At 38.3% G+C, this 20,590-nt stretch overlaps 1 protein-coding gene across 1 annotated transcript in view; it reads right to left on the bottom strand.

Moving 5' to 3' along the window:
- Window positions 1-20,590, bottom strand: part of PTPRC (protein tyrosine phosphatase receptor type C) — a gene marked incomplete at both ends in the record, with an annotated part of 123,802 nt that overhangs the window by 11,498 nt on the left and 91,714 nt on the right. The window contains 10 exons of the mRNA XM_079724016.1: window positions 1,854-1,989; window positions 2,203-2,360; window positions 4,074-4,199; window positions 4,924-5,021; window positions 5,119-5,155; window positions 9,675-9,751; window positions 9,843-9,933; window positions 10,493-10,602; window positions 13,207-13,241; window positions 13,847-13,955. Of these exons, the coding sequence (XP_079580142.1) occupies window positions 1,854-1,989; window positions 2,203-2,360; window positions 4,074-4,199; window positions 4,924-5,021; window positions 5,119-5,155; window positions 9,675-9,751; window positions 9,843-9,933; window positions 10,493-10,602; window positions 13,207-13,241; window positions 13,847-13,955 (977 nt within the window). The remainder of the gene's footprint in view (window positions 1-1,853; window positions 1,990-2,202; window positions 2,361-4,073; window positions 4,200-4,923; window positions 5,022-5,118; window positions 5,156-9,674; window positions 9,752-9,842; window positions 9,934-10,492; window positions 10,603-13,206; window positions 13,242-13,846; window positions 13,956-20,590) is intronic.

Raw genomic sequence — 20,590 nt, 5'->3', positions numbered from 1 at the left:
ATCACATTTAAATAAATTCTACATTCCCATAATTTTGCTCATATGGAGACAATGTATGGAGAAGAAAACTGATATCTGTAAAATTTAAATAATCTGGAAGTTAGCTCTCATGGTTCTATGGGATCTAAGCAAATTCCATCTCAGATTTTTTTGCAGAAAAAAAAAATATAGCTTGGTAAATAGATGAGGCATCTACAAGGTAAGGCATAACTTATATCTCATTCATAACAGTTAAAAAACATTATCTGTTACTTCCTTCTGTGACTAGTATTGAGTCCGTAAGTTAAATTACTAATATATAAAACTATAATAAGTTTCACACTATATCTGGGGAAAAAAAACAGGTTGATATTCCATAGAACACATTTTTTAAAAGAGTTTCCTAGAACCTTTTAATAGAGAAAATTATTCTAAAAAGCACAATAGGCCAAACCCATATTTAACAGCTCCTAAACTTTTATCATATTTGAATCCACCATTTTTAAATAAATGACATATTTCTGATAAAATTCAAGCCTCTTTAACACCACCTCTAGTCCCCTGAGTTTGGCTATAGTATCCTTCCACTCTATTGTGTTTTTCCACAGGAAATAATTTCTTTTTTTTTTTCCTTGTGTACGATCTGTTTTCATACTTCTACACTAATATCTATGTATTTATAATACTGTACATTTTTGTGTCCTTTCTTATTATTTATTTTATTATTTTTTTTTTTTGCGGTACGCGGGCCTCTCACTGTTGTGGCCTCTCCCGTTGCAGAGCACGGGCTCCGGACGCGCAGGCTCAGCAGCCATGGCGCACGGGCCCAGCCGCTCCGCGGCATATGGGATCTTCCCAGATCGGGGCACGAACCCGTGTCCCCTGCATCGGCAGGCGGACTCTCAACCACTGCGCCACCAGGGAAGCCCTGTGTCCTTTCTTAACAATGACATAAATTGAATTGTATACGTTTCATCTGGTGACTATATTCACTCATTGTTTTCATCTGAGCATCTACCTACACAGAGAGCTATAGACCTAGATTATTCCTGTCAATCGCAGCAGAGCATGTGTTTACAAAGGGTCCATATGTCCACATTCTGTTTGTTCATTCCCATATTGATATATATTTAAGGTTTTCCTTTTTTTTTTTTTTGTTATTCTAACAATGCTGAACACAATGAACATTCTTGAACATGTTTCTAGTTGAACACATTTGCAAATGCTTCTCTCGGTTATATACATACATGTAGAATTGCTGGGTCAAATGCAGATAATTTTGATAATAACCATTGCTTACAATTACTGACTACATGCATCTTCCAAGAGCTTGTCTAAGTGCTTACTTGGGTTACCCTTTGTGTCTTAACTCTGTAAGGTAAATACTATCATTATCTCCATTTTACATATGACTTAACTGAGGCACAGGGACACTAAACACGGGTAAAATAGTGCACAATATTAGGAATAACAAGCATGATTTGAAACTACTACATCTAGTTCCTAAAGCCAGGCTCTTAACCACTGTACCGTCCTATTCTTTTCTCCCCAGTTTTAATTTCATGAGATGCTGTCAAACTGGGTTTTGGCATTTTTAAAATTTTCCCAATCTGATATGTGTAAGTTCTATTTCATTATTTTTTAAAATACATTTTATAGTCATCCTCCTTCCACAGTACTCTCAGCCACTAATGCAAAATGCTTCTAACTGCAATTGGTGCTTTATTTTTCAGGAAATTAAAATAAAAAATATTTTCACCCACTGTTCGAGGTTGAGAAGAATTTGGATTTCCTTTAAGATCACTACTCCCACCACAAAAAAGATTTAAGCCAAAAGGCATAAATAAAGATAGTGACTGTAGCCTGGAACATACCTCCACCTGAACCATCAGGCACCTCTGTCGCCTTAGCTTGACAACATAGCCATAGACATCCACCTTGCTCTCTGCCTCCAGGCCTTCTAACATGGCATCAATTCCAATATAGGTGCCTGTGCGTCCAACACCAGCACTGACAAAACAAATGAAAAGGTTGAAGGTATGATCGATCATGGCAGGAAAACTAATGGAAAAGCCAGCAAGGGTGAAGCAGGGTAAACAATGTCAGTTTCTCCTCATAGATTGTTTCTCAAAGTAGCAATTGCCAAAGGGAAGGGTGGCCCTAACACCCCAAGGAGTGAAAATTTGAATGGTCCTTGTGCTTTTGGTGGAGGTCTTTATTTACCTGCAGTGCACCACGACAGGGCCACTGAAGAAGTTGCTGAAAGCATTCACTCTCCTGCGCAGCTTGAGGAGCAGGTGAGGGTCTTCAGGGACCCCATGGTCTGGCCAGCTGGTGAACTGAATGTGGGTCACTTCTCTCCCAGTTGCTTTTTCTTTTCTCTAGCCAGGGGATAATATATTTTTTAGATTATTTTTTTTTCTCAACGCAAACCATGGGACATAAGTAAGTGGAAGGGAGGAACAGTACAAAAAACTCCTCGTGCAAGTTCTTTTTCATTCATGATTAAATTTTCCTTTCCAATGAATAACTAGGAATTGAGACATCACGCAGGACTGGCATGCACCAACCAGTAAGCAATTACTTACCAGGAAGGTAAGTAACATATGGTTAAGTGTAGCTGAAACCACTAGGAACTTTCATGCTGCCAAGCCAAAAACAAACAAACAAACAAAATAAAAACACACAAAACAAGGGGATTGGTGGGTGGGTGTGAAAAGATACAAAGTAAAAGCCATTCTCACAGCTGTTTGAAATACTTCTGCTTGGTAGGAAGACAAACAGGACTATTGTCATATGAAGAAAGTCTGATTAATTATTTGATTAATGTTATATTTCTCATATTAGAAGTGTCAGCTCGACTGTAGAGAGAGAACTGAGGAAAGTCAGCTCCAGATTACAGCTCATGTTTCTCCCAGTTTCAAGGAAAGCACTAGAAGATGCATAACTCATAATTCTCTGACCAAGTATCAAGAACTACCTACATTTAGATAATAGAAGAAACAAATAAACAAACAAACAAACTTGGTTGGTTCTAATTTTCAGATAGGAAATAACTGAGTTAATGAAGAATAGTAATGTCAGACTAATCAACATAACCAGAATGGTATTGGCCTCTACATTCCTGGCTTTAGTGCATCATGTCTTTGGCCATGAACCACTGGTAGGATTGTTCCACAGCCTTCCAAGGGCATAGTTGTTAGTGATGCCACAGGGCTTTAGAAGGCCTTGGGAGAAATAGGCAACTGGTATATTTTTCTTTCACAAAATGTATCTGGATCATATGGAAATACAATTTAGATTACTGAGAAAATCTCCAATAAATGGAATTCAGAGAAAATTTCAACCTTATCTATAAAGACTTCCATATTTTAACATCTTTATTAAGATATTTTCACATTTCTTTAAAGTGCAAATGTTTTCATTATATTCACAGAGTTGTAAACCATCATCACTGGCTAATTATAGGGCATTTTCATACCCCCCCAGAATAAACCCATACAGATTAGCAGTCACCTCTATTCCTGCTCCACCCACCTCAGTCCCAAGCAATCACTAACCAACTTTCTGTCTCTATAAATTTGACTATTGTAGACTTTTCATATGAGCAGAATCATATAATATGTGAGAAGACCACCATTTTAACTATTATTTAAGGCCACACTGACAATTTTCTTTTCGGAACTAAACATTTTATCTCACCTACAGAGTTAGAAATTTAAACTTCTTACAGTAGTCTCTGTGCCATTTGTATATATTTTCCATAATGGTAATAAACCCATTGAGATGAGGGACCATTTTATCATTCATTCAATAATGCAGTCATTCATTTAACACAATTGATGAGCTTTTTATACTTCAAGGGTCACAGCATTATAAACACTTTTGATTTGATGTGGACAAACACTATTTTCACTAGTGACTTAACTTGACCCTGTTGGCTTGTGTTATTGTTCTAACCCAACTCTTCCTCCTGCAGTTCATTAAAAAAATAAATTTCCAGATATATTTCAATGTCTCACATTTAATATTTCATAATTATATTTTTAGACAAACAGGATGAAAATTAAAATTATGTCATAAAGCAAACTCACATTTGAAATGGTCAACTTCTGAATGATGTAATCCGGACATCTTTTGTGCTCATTGATCTCTACAATCACATCTCCAAAAACCCGGCTGCCCTCTTCCATCAACGGCCAGTATAATGCACACTTGTTCTATATTTTAAAAAAATCATTAATGATTCCAGTTTTTCATGTAAATGGATTTGTTTATTAAACATTCTTTGTAAAACAAAAGAAACAAAAATGTATTCTTTGAAAGTCTCAAGACATTTTTATAGTCTCCCATAAACTGTGATGCTTGGAAAGTATTCCATTTCCCATTAAGTGCCCTGAAGTATTTCCTTCATACGACCCAGCAGAAGAAGGATGATCTTCCCAGGCTTAGCTGCATATTAAATGGGGACGTGCTTGGTGGTCAGCAGAAATGGTGTGGTTATGTGCGGTTAATTTCAGGCTGGGGGATGGGGAGGATTTCACGCTTCCTAAAGTCACATTACATGAATTTTCACCTATCTGTCCAAGGTCTGTGTGTTTCAAGTATTAACAAGTACTTGTGAAATCAGCCCACAGAAGTGTACTGACCTTAAAATAATACTGCAACAAACTAGGAATCACATAGAAGTACAGCAATGAAACAGAAACATTTAAATTTTATACTTATATACAAATATTTATATATGTGCATATTTAATTTTTCTACAAGTATGAAATTTTAAATCAAGTGTTATACTAATTCAAACAGAGAATGATCTGTTTTGTCATCAAGCACATACATATGTGACTTTTCAAAATACAGTTCAACACTGTCTTTTCCTAACATCCAGCCTCCACCCTGTGAGTCCTGGACCTTCACCCTATGAACCTTCTGGCTCCTTACCTTGTTCCCTTCTTCACATCGAGTGACCATGACAATAACCGTGGCTTTCTGTTCCCAGATCATCCTCCAGAAATCATCAACAGTTTCATCCCTGGGACCTAGGGGGTAAACAAATAAAAACTGGTAAGAAATATCTTCTTTAAAGTGCTATAAAATAATTTTTCAAAAAGAAGGTTGGACTTTCAGGTAAATTACCTTGTGCAGCAATGTATTTCCTGGGTTCTTTGAAACCCTGTTCAAAACACACACAGAGGTATATCATTTACTGAGCGCTCAGTTATATATTTACATGCAAAAGTGTGAGATAGGGAAGTTGCCTTAGATCTGCCATTTCTTGGTTGTGTATTTCCCAGTTTCAAATTAAAAGGGGGGTTTTATTAACTCAATGGCAGTTAACTGTGTCAAATATGTTAGTCAACATTTACAAACAATATTCATGACCTTCATGGGTCTTTGTTATATACCCTAAACAATTTTTAAAACTAGATAGACTTTATCTTCATGTGGGAAGGTGCAGCAATTTATAAGCATAATACAGGCACTCCTGTATTTTAGATCCTGCCAACCTTTATAGCACCATCTGCCAGAATTCAAACCTCCTTACCAGCCATAGAGATACTTTGGGGATTTTTACTCAATTTCTTTCAATAAATCATCCTGAGGTTAGCTCCATACTTCTACCTCTTAACAAGTGCTGGGATATACCGCTGATTGCCTAGAATCCTTTTCTGCCACTCTAGATAAGAGATACTATAACTTTCATTTTATTACCTACAATGTCTGCTTTCTCCACTCTGGTTACCAAGGCAAAGAAGGAATAGAGACAGGTGAGACACTGTGCTAGTTTCTTCCAAATTATCTCCTACTCCTCAAACTTACCTCAGTGATCAGAAAAGCCCTTCAGAGAGATAACCTTTGCCCTTAGATGAAATTCAGTCACGTGGGTCACAATAATTCATGATTAATTTTAGTAACTTCTTGAAACTTCTATTTCATGATATAGTATTATTCATACATTTATTTATTCAACAAGTATTCATTGAGTGGCTACAGTCTGTCAAGTACCTATCTAAAATCTGGAGACATATTCTTTCCATGAGCTCCCAGGTCTGTTGGAGAAAAGTAAGTGTAACTCGATACTATAATTACCATATTTATTTGAAAAGAAAATATTTTTTTTCCCTAGAGGCTATCTAAGTCCTTATAAAATCTGCTCTCAATGACTTTACTTTGAAGAACAAGTTATTGTTTGGAAAAGACACTATACACAAATAAATTTGTTCAACGCTAATTGTGAAGGCCTGCAGTGGTCACCTACAGAATCAGTTAAAATAGAGGCCAAAATTATGACACAATCTTAGTAATTATTTTTGGACTATGAACTCACATTTGAAAGTGTTAGTTGCCACTGTAAACAAGCCTTTTGAATATCATATGAAAAAGAAATTGAATCGTGGATACCAAGAGCACATGTCAGGGCAAGAGGTATGTGTTGCTTGGGATAGAATTTACAGGGACAACATGAAACAAAAATATAAAAACTCTTTTTTTGTTGGGTTTTTTTTTTGTTTATTTGTTTTTATTTCTACTGCCTTGGGAGACTGACCTAAGAAAACATTGGTACGAATTATGTCAGAGAACGTTTTGCCTATGCTCCCTTAAAGGAGTTTTTGATGTCATATCTTATGTTTAAGTCTTTAAGCCACTTTGAGTTTATTTTTGTGTATGGTGAGAGGGTGTGTTCTTTTTTTTTTCTTTTAATACAGCAGGTTCTTATTAGTTATCTATTTTATACATATTAGTGTATATATGTCAATCCCAATCTCCCTACAAAAACTCTTATGCATCAAACAAAGTTGATGGGAAGTAGGACATTGTACAGGTTAGAGGGTTAGATTGCTTGAGAAAAAACATCCTAGCTTTGCTTCTACTAGCAAAATTGGGAACACCTCAGAGTTGTTGTGAGAGTTCATTGAATCAATATATGTAAAGTACTTAAATTCATGACTGATAAATAGCAAATGTATAATAAATTGTATTATTATTATTATTATTATTATACAGTTATCATAATAATTAAGGTCAAGAATTTTGCTCTGGAAAATCATCAGCTATCTCACAAAAGGACACAGAAGTTGCAGATGATTGTTTCATGAACAATCCAAGTAAAAAAGTTTTTTTTCATTATTATATAATTTTACATAAGTTGTGTGTAGTGGACTGAATATGTTCCCCAAAAAAACTCATGTCCTCCCAAAATCTCAGAATATCACCTTATTTGGAAATAGGGTCTTTGTGGAAGGTGGGGTCATACTGGATGAAGACGGGCTCTAAATCCAACGACTGGTGTCTTTTATAAGAGAAAGGACACACAGTGACACAGAGACACACAGGGAAGAAGGCAACGTGATGACAGAGGCACAGAACAGGGTTATACAGCTACCAGCCAAGAAACGCCAAGGATGGCCAGAAACCACTATAAGTTGGAAGAGGCAAGGAAGGATTTTTCCCCAGACCCTTCAGAGGAAGCGTGGCTCTGCTCACACCTTAATTTCAGACCTCCAGCCTCCAGAACTGTGAGATAACACATCTTTCTTGTTTTAAGTCACTCAGTTTGTGATTTTTTTTAATGTCCACTCTGGGGAATTAATACACTGTCTAAATAAATAAATGAATAGATAGATAGAATTTGCACATTTTACTTTCTTCACTGAAAGTTTGTGAAAGCTTATATAATCATGTAGATCAAAAGAAACAAACTAAACCTCAATTTCAATTGTTTTTTCTTTGAGAAAAATTTGAAATTACCTCATAAACCAGCATGGATGATAGTATGAGACAGTTTGTCGACTGTTTGATTGTCAAAAACAATTTTCAATAGTCACTGTTTTGGCAGTCTGTGTGGAAATAAACACTCATACTTTGCTGGTGGAACATATACGGGTACAACCCCAGTGGAGGACAATTTGGAAATGTCTTTTAAAATTACAAATGCATATTCTCTTTGAGCCGGCAGGTCTTCTTTGAGGAATTTATCCTACAGATATGCTGAAACTCATTGAGAAATAATATGAGTCAAAATTATTCATTAAACCATTGTTTGTAATAGTAGATTAGAAACCATATTTAATACTTGTTACTATAGGAACTGATTAAATACATCACAATGCAGCTATGCCAAGAATTACTCTAAAAATATTAAAGAAAGATGTTGAAATGTTCTGTGTTCAGAGCCAGCAACCTACAGCCTGTGGGTCAAATCAGCATGGCCTGATTTTGTAAATGCTGTTTGTTTTACAGAACAGCTGCATTAGGTATAGTTTATAGAAGTGTAGTCACTGGGCTTCAGAGCTGAGTAGCTGTGGCAGAGATGGTATGTCCTGCAAAACCGCAAATATTTGTTATCTGGCTCCTTACAGAGAAACCTTGCCAGTCCCTGCCTTTTACAGTGATATTTTATGTATCCAAGATATATATTTTAAATAAATGAAGCATTATACAGAACAGTGTGAATATTATGTTAACATTTTTGGATAAAGGAGAGGGTAACAAATGTTGGTGTTTTCTTGTTTGTGTATTAAAAAACTCCCGCTGGATAAATAGGAAACAACATAGAGGTTATCTTTTAAGGTAGGTGGAGGGACTGGGTAAATGGTGGATTGAGTAGGAGGAATTTTGTCTCTCTGTGTTTTTATACTGCTTATTATTTTTTTAATTCATGTGATGCATTACTTACTGAACAATTGTTTAATAAATTACATTTTATAACATTTAAGATAAATTAACCATGCACTATATCCTCAGACTGTTACTAATTGAAAAAGGGTAGGGACTTCCCTGGTGGCACAGTGGTTAAGAATCCACCTGCCAGTGTAGGGGACATGGGTTCCAGACCTGATCCGGGAAGATCCCACATGCCACAGAGCAAATAAGCACGTGAGCCACAAATACTGAGCCTGTGCTCTAGAACCTGTGAGCCACAACTACTGAGTGCATGAGCCACAACTACTGAAACCCACGAGCCTAGAGCCTGTGCTCCGCAACAAGAGAAGCCACCGCAGTGAGAAGCCCGTGCACCACAACGAAGAGTAGCCCCTGCTCGCCACAACTAGAGAAAGCCTGCATGCAACAACGAAGACCCAACACAGACAAAAATAATAAATAAATAAATTTACTAAAAACAAAAATTAATAAATAAATAAAAAAGAAAAAGGGCAAAAGTACCAAATTAACCAGAGCCTCCCAGTTTTCTCCTCTATGGTGAGGGGCAAAGACGGGGCTCTTATGAGAAATACACACATAGATAATTTAGATAATATCCAGCATATAACAGGTACAAGAGTATTTTAATTCTTAGTTATCATTCTGTTTGGAAAGAAAAATCCTATATTACCTAGCACCAATAACAAATAATAAATAACTATTCTTGCAAATATTAGTGATTTTGTTGTTTATATCAATGGCATTTATGAGCTTCCTTCAAATCATTTCAAGTAATATTTCTAAAAATTTTCCATGAGAGGATATATGTATAACTGATTCACTTTGTTGTACACCTGAAACTAACACAACAGTGTAAATCAACTATACTCCAATAAAATTTTTAAAAAATAAAATATTTAAACAAATAAAAATTTGCCATGACAAAGAAGGAGCTGAACAGAATGCATAGATACCAGAAAAATGAAAATGGTCAGAGACAATATGATGAAGATATAAAACCATCTGGCTGTTATGCATTTTTTACTCACATCAATATAGCTGGCATTGATATAGTTGGACCCTGCATCTCCGTTTATGTCAGAGAGTTCAACACGGTTATAATCATCTGTTCAAAGAAAAGAAATATTAAATAAGTGAAATCATGAATAATCAAGTAGCCTAAATGTATGGAAATCCAGTTCTTGATGAGCACTTACAAGGAAGGATGTCAACATAGCGGTTTTTATTCTGGTTAAAGGGTTTTCGAGCATCCTTGATAGAAAACTTGCCAAATACCCTCGGAATGCTCTGAAAGACACAAAGATCCTTTGGGTCACATTCAAGAAAAACCATTTCCCCTTGCCGCTTATCCTTTTGAGCAAGTGACATCTCCTGGAACGTATTTCCTTTACACTGATGAACAAGTTGCATATGGTAATTGAAATGAACATTATTAGGAATTATGCAAAAAACACTCTTTAAGAAAAATGAATGATAGGCTACTTGGAAAATAAATCCCATGAGGGAGAGCAAATTTAGAAGTTATTGCTCTGCCACTTTACAATTCACTGAAAAACACACTTGGATGATTACCTAGAGCACAAGGACAAAATCAGCCAAATGAGTTTCGAGATACAGCTTCATAACTAGTATTCATACAACGAGGCAGCATTATCTTGAAATGTTGACTAGTTTTATGATGATGATCTTCTGGTCTGCAAATATCTGCTAATAAATAACTGCTTTGACTCCGTTGCACTATTACGTGGGATAAACTATCAAGGCAAATGGTTATAAAATACATTTAAGGTGAATTACATTGATAACAGAGTAAACTTTCTCATCATGTATCGAGAAGAGCACACACCTGGAATTCAGCCAGGAAGAGTCTCCCTTCATCAGCAATCTTTCTCTTGTAAGTTTCCAACAAAACATCTGCATGGATGGGCTCCACATTCATCAGTTGCTTCTCATCATCTTTAAATGTAGTAAAGATTCACGACTAGTGTTAATGTCTCTCTTTCCCTTGTTCATGCAAATTTCGTTAAACATATACCTTGGATTCAGTCCTTAGTGTTTTTTCCTTCTCATACACTTTCCACCTGGAAAATCTCACTCACACATAAAGATTCACCTGTAAACCTATGACGTCTAAATCTTGGGCTCCAGCCCCCTTCTGGCCTTTGTATTAATATTTCCCTCTTATTCTCAGATTTTCCACCCAGTTATTCCATAGGGACCTCAAAGTCAAGATGTTCAAAGTAATTTTCCCTTTATTCTAGTATCTCAAATCTTGGCAAACAGGACCACCATTCACAAAGTCATTCAAGACGGAAACTTCCAGGTGATCCACGATTTCTCCCTCTGTCCCCGTATCCAACAGGTCGCCGTGTACTTTCCATCCTTTCTGCCTGTGGTCACGCTCAGGACGCCTCCTCATCCACGTAAGGACATCTTCCCGACTCCTCTCCCTGACTCCAGCCTGTCCCCAAGCTGATTTATCTTTTAAACTGCCACAAATTCATCTTCTGAAATACAAATACGAGCATGCAGCTCTGCTTGTTGAAAAAAAAAAAAATCACACTATTGTTTGTGCTCCATAGCCTAAAGGCTAAAGTTTTAATGTCTAATGTGATATATGATCCCTTTTTATCATCTCACCTGACCCATCTCAGCCACACTGTTTCCTACACTTGCTTTACATCTTAGGCGTGAATGTTCTCCAAGTGCATCACACACTTTCTTGTCCTCATGTTTCTGTACACACTGTTCTCTCTACATAGAATGTCCTTCCTCATTTTCTATCTACAAACAGATTCCAGACCAAATATCACCACCGTGAGGATATATACATTTTTTTGTTGGATTAAAAGCATTTTATGGCAATAACAATACTCATCTATATTGTTTTTTTTTCTTTTTATTGTATCTATTTTAACTTGTGAAATACTGTAAGCATATAAATAAGAGAATATGATGAATACTCTATACCCGGGACTCATCTTAATGTGATAATCTCTATAGTTGACTATGAACAGATTGTGTTAATATTTTATGCCACCAGAGTGAAACTCATTATATGTTAGGCTTGTGAAATAACTTACTAAATAACAAAATACATATTAATGTAAATAGCTGTAAGTGTATATGAATACTGGAACAACTCCTACTATCCAAGGTATATCTGACAGTATTTTTTCAGTATTCATGTTAATTTCCCCTATTTATTAGATGGAGAAAGAAGATGTCCATTAGGGGTGTACATTTATCTTTTTGTCCATTGAAATTTTCTATCCAATCATAACTATCAAACTGTCCATGTATGGTTGCTTCTTTGGGTGGCTGGAGATTTCCGGCATTCATTCATTCTGACCTAGGGCCACCTTTGGGGTTTTATGGAGCTTGGGTAAGTTCTAACCACTCCAAGGAACAATCAGTGTCAGCTTTGAGATAAATGCTCCTTGACCCCTGGCAACGGTCCTCCTCCTGTCTTAGGTGCCTGTCACTCTTGTGATCTTCATCCATCCCTCAGCCCACCTCTAAAAACTAACCCTCAGGACAATTTATCTCCCACTTTAACTTGTTCATTGACACGTATTTAATCCACGTGCCCACCCAGGTACTGAGGATAAAGCACTAAATGGGAAAGGAAAGCCTCCCTGCTGCCCCAGAGCCCACATTCTAGACAAGGGAGGAAGATTAACAAACAAGCGGAATATAAAATACAGTGTCAGGAAGACTCTGCAATGGAAAATAAAGCCTATTGGGGAGCTTCAAGGAACCTGCCCAAAAGCTTCTGCTTATAGATTTGGGACCTGCCCTGGCAGAGGGAAACCCTTCCGAGACAAGTTAAAACCAGATAGAGGAGTTCTGAAATGTTTCCTGTCTTGAGTATGAAAAAAACAAACCATTTCCTATATTATAAACATGATATCAACTTCTTTATCTCCTGCCCTTTAAATGGACCAAAAATCACATTTTTAAAGAGAAATGAAAGAAGTACTGTAAAAGATTTTAAAAAGAGAGAAAAAGGGAATATGTTTTCATTTCCTAAGTCAAATTGCAATCTTGTGTCATGTTCATCAATGTGCCTTTAGTGGGAACCGCCAGTGTCCCACCCTTGCAGGGATGTGCCTACACTTGCACTCCTCATTTGTGTGGCTTTCCATCCGCTCCTTCCTCAATGTTTCCCCACAATCTTAGAAGACCCATATTCCTGCCTTCTCCACAATCAGCTTTCCATCTTCCATTTTTCTATAGCACCACACGCAGTCCACGACGATGGTATCTATCAAATCTGTCATATTTGTCCACATGTCTCTCTTCCTCTGTTAGATTCTAAACCTTTAAAAGCAGAGTCTGTGGCTTGTCACTGATGTATTTTCAGTGCTGTCACAATATTTGGCATACTCTGGGAAATGCATAGATCCTTGCTGGTTGAATAAACACATAACTTAAGTTTCATCATTGTATCCACAAGGGAAGTCCAGGTTAGATTTTTTAAAATATTGAATTATTATTTCAAATGAGTAGATTCAAATGGGAGGGGGATAATCACCAGTAAAAAATGTGCATACTTACCCCTTTCAACAAGTTCCTGCTGTTCATCTAAATTGCTGTGAAAATAAGAAATGTAAGTTTGCATACTCTTAAGAAACATAGAATTAAGTTGGCAATCAATTTATGTTTAATGAATGTCTTGAAGGAAGGAGGGAGTGGAGGTGGGGAAGACAAAAAGGAAAAGGGCAGGGGATGGGAGGGGATGATGGGGGGGAGAAAAAGTCGGGAGGAAGAAACCAATTACGGGTGGTCAGCTAAACTCGGATAACTGACCACATTATTTTATTTGGAAACTCTTGGTTTTTGTAAAATGTAGTTGTTCCTGGACAGAGGAATGCACATCCTTCCCTAGATACTTCTCTCCTTTGTCATTTCTAGATCTCTCTGACCACTTTGTACAAAAAGAAAAGACATTCTTTCATTGGTTATTATTAAAGGAAATCCATCCAATTATTAGTGAATGTAGAAAATATTAATATTTAATATAAACCAATAAGACCATGTGAAAGTCTTTGATCAAAAGGTCAGTGATGTCCTGGACTTTGTGCTGTCATCTCTGAATTCACATTTTTCACTTAATTGCTTCCAAACTGGCCTCATAGGTGGGTTTTCATCATTATTACTACTATTATTATTTTTTCATCTTAAAATCAACTCTTACCTGGATCTTTTCTTTTGCAGATCATAGATTTTATAGAGAACAACAAGCAGGGCTATTGATGTCACAATAATCAGAAATACCAGAAATATGATCAGTGCATTAGAATTATCTGGAAATGAAAAGGAACACATAAAGAGAGCCTATTATGTCAAATATTTTGCTGGATTCTTTGAAAAAATCACCTTACAGTTTAACGTTTTCATTTCTTCTGAAGTTTTCAAAAATACAATTTTTAGAATGAGATCAAAGACAATACATTCCTGATTTTGTAAATCTTGCCTATATTGTTCAGAACCAATAAAACATTTCATATTTTAAGAGCGATAGAGCATAGAAGAGCAATTATCTTCCTTCCTATCAAATAATGTCCTTTTATGAGATACTATCATTTAAATTTAATTCTCTTTCTTTCAGTCACTCCATTTTGAAGGGATTGAAGAGGTAATCTAGTTACAATTCTCAGAGAGAACCTCCTATAGTTTAACTTTATATGCAGAAGTAGGTAGCCTCTTAAGGGGATAAGAAAGGTCTCTGCCCCACAGAGATAAACCTGCTCATTGAGGTATACAGTCAGTTAAACAAGGGGCAAAATTATTTCATTCTACAGTTGGGATTAGACTTACCCTGACATGTATTTTCACTAAGGTTTAATGTGAAATCACACCCTTTCTTGGAGGAAGGACAGAGAAAAGAGAGTGTATTGGAAAAATCCTTTGCCCTGAGTAAGTAGGTCATACTGTTTTTCTGCAGTGAAAGTGCAGTAAAGTACCACAGAGGCATTAGGGAGCCAGACTTAGCTCCACCACTTCCTAGTTGGGACCTTGGCCCAAATCTTTATTATCTTTGTGTCTCCATCCCTAATTCCTAAAATGAGGCTAAGTGAGTTTGATTCGCTGTAAACATTTAGCACCATGCCTGGAGCATAATCAGTACTAATTAGTCACAATTCACACAAAGTATTTTGAGTCTTTAGTGTGTGTCAAACACTGATTTAGGTACTTAAGATGTCTCAGAGAACAAAACAGACAAAGACCCCTGTCCTCATGGTACTGATGTTCTGGGACGTAAGACAGACAGTTAAGAATATACACGGGCTTCCCTGGTGGCGCAGTGGTTGAGAGTCCGCCTGCCGATGCAGGGGACATGGGTTCGTGCCCCGGTCTGGGAAGATCCCACGTGCCGCGGAGCGGCTGGGCCCGTGAGCCATGGCCGCTGGGCCTGTGCGTCCGGAGCCTGTGCTCCGCAACGGGAGAGGCCACAACAGTGAGAGGCCCACATAACGCAAAAAAAAAAAAAAAAAAAAAAAAAAAAAAAAAAAAGAATATACACAATAAGTAAGCAAATGATAAAGTAGGCTGGAAGATGATAAAGACTGGGAAGGTAAGGAGTTAGCTAAGGAGGTACTGACGGATGCTTGTTCTAGGCACAGGTGTAGTTAGGTGAGAGCCTGGGGGCAGGAGCATGCCCCGTGTCCAAGGAGCAGCAAGAATCCAGAATCCAGAGAGGCTAAAGTGGAGGGAGGGAGAGATGGGCCCAGGAGATGCCATTTGAGAATATGGCCAGGAGTTGGCGGAGGATGAGGGTCAGGTTAGAGGGCCTTGTAAATCATTTTAAGGTTACATTGTTTTGTTGTTGTTGTTTTTTGTTTTGTTTTGTTTTGTTTTTGCTTCACTGCATACCTTGTAGAATCTTAGTTCCCCAACCAGGGTTCTAACCCAGGCCCACTGCAGTGATAGTGCAGAGTCTTCACCACAGGACTACCAGGGAATTCCCAGTTACACGGGTTTTGGAGTTAAAGGTGTAGCACTTGCAGGATTTTGAGTAGAGGAGTAAAAAACTCTAAGGTGTGCATTATACAGATCCTTACGACCACTTATTGAAAATGCCATAGCCCAGGCAAAATATGACAGTGGTTCAGATGAGGTTGACGGCTCTGGAGTTAGAGGAAGTAGTCATCCAGCACTATAGTGAACAGAGATCAGGAAGGCTGTGGGAAGAGCAGCCTTCTGAGGGGAACAGAAGCTCAGTTTTGGATTTGAGAGTCTGAAAGAACAATTAGATGTCCAAGTGGAGGTGCCAAGTAGGAAACTGGATATGCAGATATGAGGCTCTCCTACTATAAATCTCACGAGAAAGGGGCTGGGACTGGACATTAATTTGAGAGTCTTCAATACAGAGCTGTTACTTAAAGCTATGAGATTAACTAATTCACCAGGAAATTAAAATTGGATAGAGAGGAAAGAAATCCCAAGACTGAGTCCTGAGACACTCCAGTATTCAAAAGTTGGAGGAGAAAGATGGAACCTTCAAAGGGACTCACAAGTGAAATAGGATGAAATGAGCTTTACTGTTGGGAGGTGCAGGGGGTAAAGAAATAGGGTGGCAGGCAAAGAGGAAATAGGGTCAAAAGAAATATTGTGCTTGTTGCTGTCTTTTGTTGTTTTTTAACAACTGCATCTTGATGAGATCCATCCACCACAGAGGGGAAATCATGATGCAGGAGAGAAAGAAGAAAACTGTTACATCAGAGGTTTTGGTTGACAGGATCAAGGGATTCAAGAGTAATTGCAAGAGAGTGATTATGGATTATAGATGATGGATTAATTGTTAATCCATAATGATGGATTATAAATTGACATTGTACACAGAGGGAGTGGAGGACCCAAGGGGATGAGGGGCAGTCCATCAGGGTTCACTACCATGACTATGGTTCATGAAGATAGGGAGAGACTTAGTGCTCTTACTATTTTCAGTGAGGAAACAAATTCAACCCTCTTCAGTCATGTTTCTAAGGCAATACAGAAATTGTACGTTTTAGGCAGGGGTAGGCTGAGAAGACTGGGTGTTTTGAAGGAAATATATGGTGAACAGAATTCCAAGATACGGTGCCCAAGATTTCCAGGTCCTGGTTACTTCAGAAAATACCAATCTAGGTACTGCTGCAAAGCGATTGTGCAGAGAGAATTCAAGCATTGAGTCAGTTGGGACTGGAAGACATGGAAATTGTTCTGGGTGAGCCCAAACTAATCATGAGTTCTTTAAAAGCAGAAGTCAGAGATCTGAAGCACCAGGATCACTCACACTGCTCTGGCCTGAAGATGGAGGAGGCCAGGTGGAAAGAACGTGAGGGGCCTCTGGGAGGTTAGTGCAAGCCCTGGCCTGCAGCCCGCAAGGAAATCGGGTCATCGGTACCACAACAGCAAGAAACAGGACTCTGTCAACCTGCAATGATCTCGGAAACATTTTTCTGCATATTCTCCAGATAAAAACTCATTCTGGCCAACATCTATATTTCAGCTTTGAGCGGAAGACCTGGTCACATGGAGCCGGAATTCTGACCTACGGAATTGTGAGCTAATGAACAGGTGTGGTGTAAAGCCACTGAGCATGCAGTAATTTGTTGGACAGCAAGAGAAAACTAATACAAAACATTACCTCCCTGTGATTTTGCCTGGAGACAGTCCGTATAGTTCAGTGTGGTTGAAGCAACAACCTCCTCCCCTCCCTTGCTTCTTTCCTTACTGCTTGTGGCTGACACTGGCTGACTCTTAAGCACACCTCTTTTCTCTTCCTTCTGGACCAGCTTTCCTTGCTGTTAAGTGTGTCCAGGTAACTGAGATAAGGGTAGAAGGCACATAAGCCTCTTCTGGGTCTGGTGCTTACCCCCTCTGAAGAGACCCTTCACCACCTCTCTTCTCCAAACTGTTGGCTGGATGGTGGTTGTCATCACAAATTCAGAAGCCATGTGTGGGAGAGGTAAGCCCCTGTATCAGCCTGGAGTTTTGAATGGTGTGTGGAGCAGAACCCCACCGTCTACATGCCCACAAACATCCCCAATTGTTGTGGAGTAAGAAATAAATGCCGGGGTTCCCTGGTGGTGCAGTGGTTGAGAGTCTGTCTGCTAATGCAGGGGACACGGGTTCGAGCCCTGGTCTGGGAAGATTCCACATGCCGTGGAGCAACTAAGCCCGTGAGCCACAACTACTGAGCCTGCGCGTCTGGAGCCTGTGCTCCACAACAAGAGAGGCCGCAATAGTGAGAGGCCCACGCACCGCGATGAAGAGTGCCCCCCGCTTGCCACAACTAGAGAAAGCCCTTGCACAGAAACGAAGACCTAACACAGCCAAAAGTAAATAAATAAATTTTAAAAAAAAAGTAACAAATGTTCAAGTACAATTGGTGTCTTTAAAAAAAAAAAGACACTATGCTGTCTCTCAAATAATAGGCATCGAATAAAATTAAATAAAAAAAAGAAATAAATGTTTTGTTATTTCACTGGGATTTGGGGGCTTATCTGTTATAGCATCCATCATTGCCTTAATTGATTGGTACCCCTCTTCATCCCATACTGACTGAGCAAATTCTACGTGTCCTAAAACCGTGACGGCCTCTGGGGATATGGCAGCAAATAGGGCATAAAAATGTACCAGTTCTGAGGGAATTTTCCTTATCTTTGGGGGAAAACAAAGGCTAGACAGGTAAATAAAATAATTATATATTTTCCTTATATTTAAAGGAAAAAAATAGAATGGTAAGAAAGTAAGGGGAACCTATTTTCTATAAGGTCCGTGGAAGACTTCCTGATCATGAGACATTTCTCCTACAACCAGAAAGATGGAGTGACTCAGCCAGGCCAATGGCTGTGCAAACAGTGTGTCTCATGCTCCAGATGTCTCTAACTGGAAATTCATAAAAACAGGAACATAGAAAATTAATTTCAGATGGAGATTGTCAGAGGTCAGAGCTGAGTCTGCATCCTGGCTCTGACATTACTTTGACTCTTAACACGGGCAAACTGATTAAATTGTCCGAGTTTAAATTTTCTCATCTATAAAATGGGAATGATTTGATCTTCTTTAGAAAGGTGTGGTGAGGATCTCTATATATGTGTCGTGTCTGTGTCTATATCTATATCTATATTTATGTCTATATGTATGTCTATCTATCGAGTGGAAAAGAGAAGGCCAGCAGCACATACTAGACATTTTGCAAAAAAATGCACCAAATGGTGTTGAGTGAACATTGCAATCCATAGCAATTAATTAGGGCTGTTGGTTCTATAGAAACATCATGTAGCATCAGATGTGCCTCCATAAATGTATTAATAATAGAACAACCAAGGCTTCAAATATGTCTCGTGGCCTAAGACTTGCTCTTCTCCCTTCTCTCTAGGAGCCCCTGTAACACTGACTAGGGTGAAGATCCATGATGGCAGACAGGATGGGAGACGGGGAGCCAGAGGTTGAGAGATTTCGGCAAGTTTTGGAAGGTAGGAAGCAAAGGAGAGGAAGCCACAACCAGAGAAGCATGTGGTGACGAGGGACACACACCTTCCCGAGAACACCTGGGCCTCAAGCTCCCAGGTGCCATGGACAGTGGAAACCAATCAAAAGACCAAAATGGCACAATCGAGTGTCTATTTACAGAAAAATAAGGCATCTCTTGAAAGACACAACAGGGAGGAGACACAAGGCTACTCTTTGGAAAAACTGAATGGAAGAGGTAAGAGTCTAGAGGTAAAATCAGGCTCTGAGTAGAGAAGGGAGGAGACCCAGCACTTAAGTGAAGCAGGAAAAACAAGTGTCTGCATGTGGAATGGCTGGACACTGGCTCTGTGTCCTCCCTTGAGGGACCATCCCGCACCCTCCACCTTAAGACGAGGACTAGTCGTGGACTCATTTCTGGAGATTATGAATGATGCCAGAGAAAATAAATCAGTAAAAGCACAGAGAATCTCCTCAGTCAATACGGCCCCTTAAGGACCACAGAACTTCTAATCACCTTCTCCCCTGTGTCACTGTAACTATGGTCAGACTGCCCATGAGAACGGAACTCTCAAAGAAACCCTCAACACAAAAGGCAGATGTCAAAATAATACATCAACTAATGATTCCAAAATGTGACTAAGACGAGCTCCAAAAAGACTGCAAAAAGACAGTGGAACAAAGAAAACTTCCCAGAGATACAAGTCTCCAGGTCATGAAAGCCAGTAGCATCCAGGAAAATAAGTGAAAAAGACCCATGTAAGACCAAGAATAAAGAGGAAATCCTAAAAGTTCTAGAGAGAAAATAAAATGAGGGAACATACGAAAAGAATGAGAAGCAGGATGGCATTAGAAAGAATAACTGTATGCAGGGGAACAAAACAGAAATACTTTAAATTCTATAGTTTTAAACTTAGAATCTATGCCACAGCAAAATATTGATTATGTTAGAATAGAATAGAGATATTTTCATGCCTGCAGAAATTAGAATATTTTATTCTTACACTAGAAGATATAAACCAGTAAAATTAAAACAAAACAAAACAAAAAACCATGAGATTCAAATACAGCAATTCTAAAATGGGAAAATGATAAAGGAAAATTTTATGATGGTACCGTCAGAGAGTTCCAGAAGAAAAGGACCACAGGAGTTCAATTGGGAATGTTGTCAAAATACAGATGATGGAATGTGATACCAGAGAAACTCAGTAATACATTTCTAGCAGTTGTGCTTTTGCAATTCGAAACCCAAGACCTCCCCTGGAGTAGTATTAAAATGTGAAGACATTAAAATGTGTCTTAAAATTAAGACAGTATTAAAATGTGAAGACATTATTTATCTCTTATGAAAATGCTATTGTTAGCAAAGAGTTAATACTTTTTCTACTTTATGGGAAAAAAGGAGCATGGGATAACCATCTAGCTCCACTGAAGTAGAAATCTGATAAAGATGGGATAGTAGCTGTGTCACCAGGCAACA

This window comes from Hyperoodon ampullatus, assembly GCF_949752795.1.
Source record: "Hyperoodon ampullatus genome assembly, chromosome: 2".
Lineage (NCBI taxonomy): Eukaryota > Metazoa > Chordata > Mammalia > Artiodactyla > Ziphiidae > Hyperoodon > Hyperoodon ampullatus.
The sequence above is the reverse complement of the archived record's forward strand: the minus strand, read 5'-3'. Positions and strand labels throughout refer to the sequence as shown.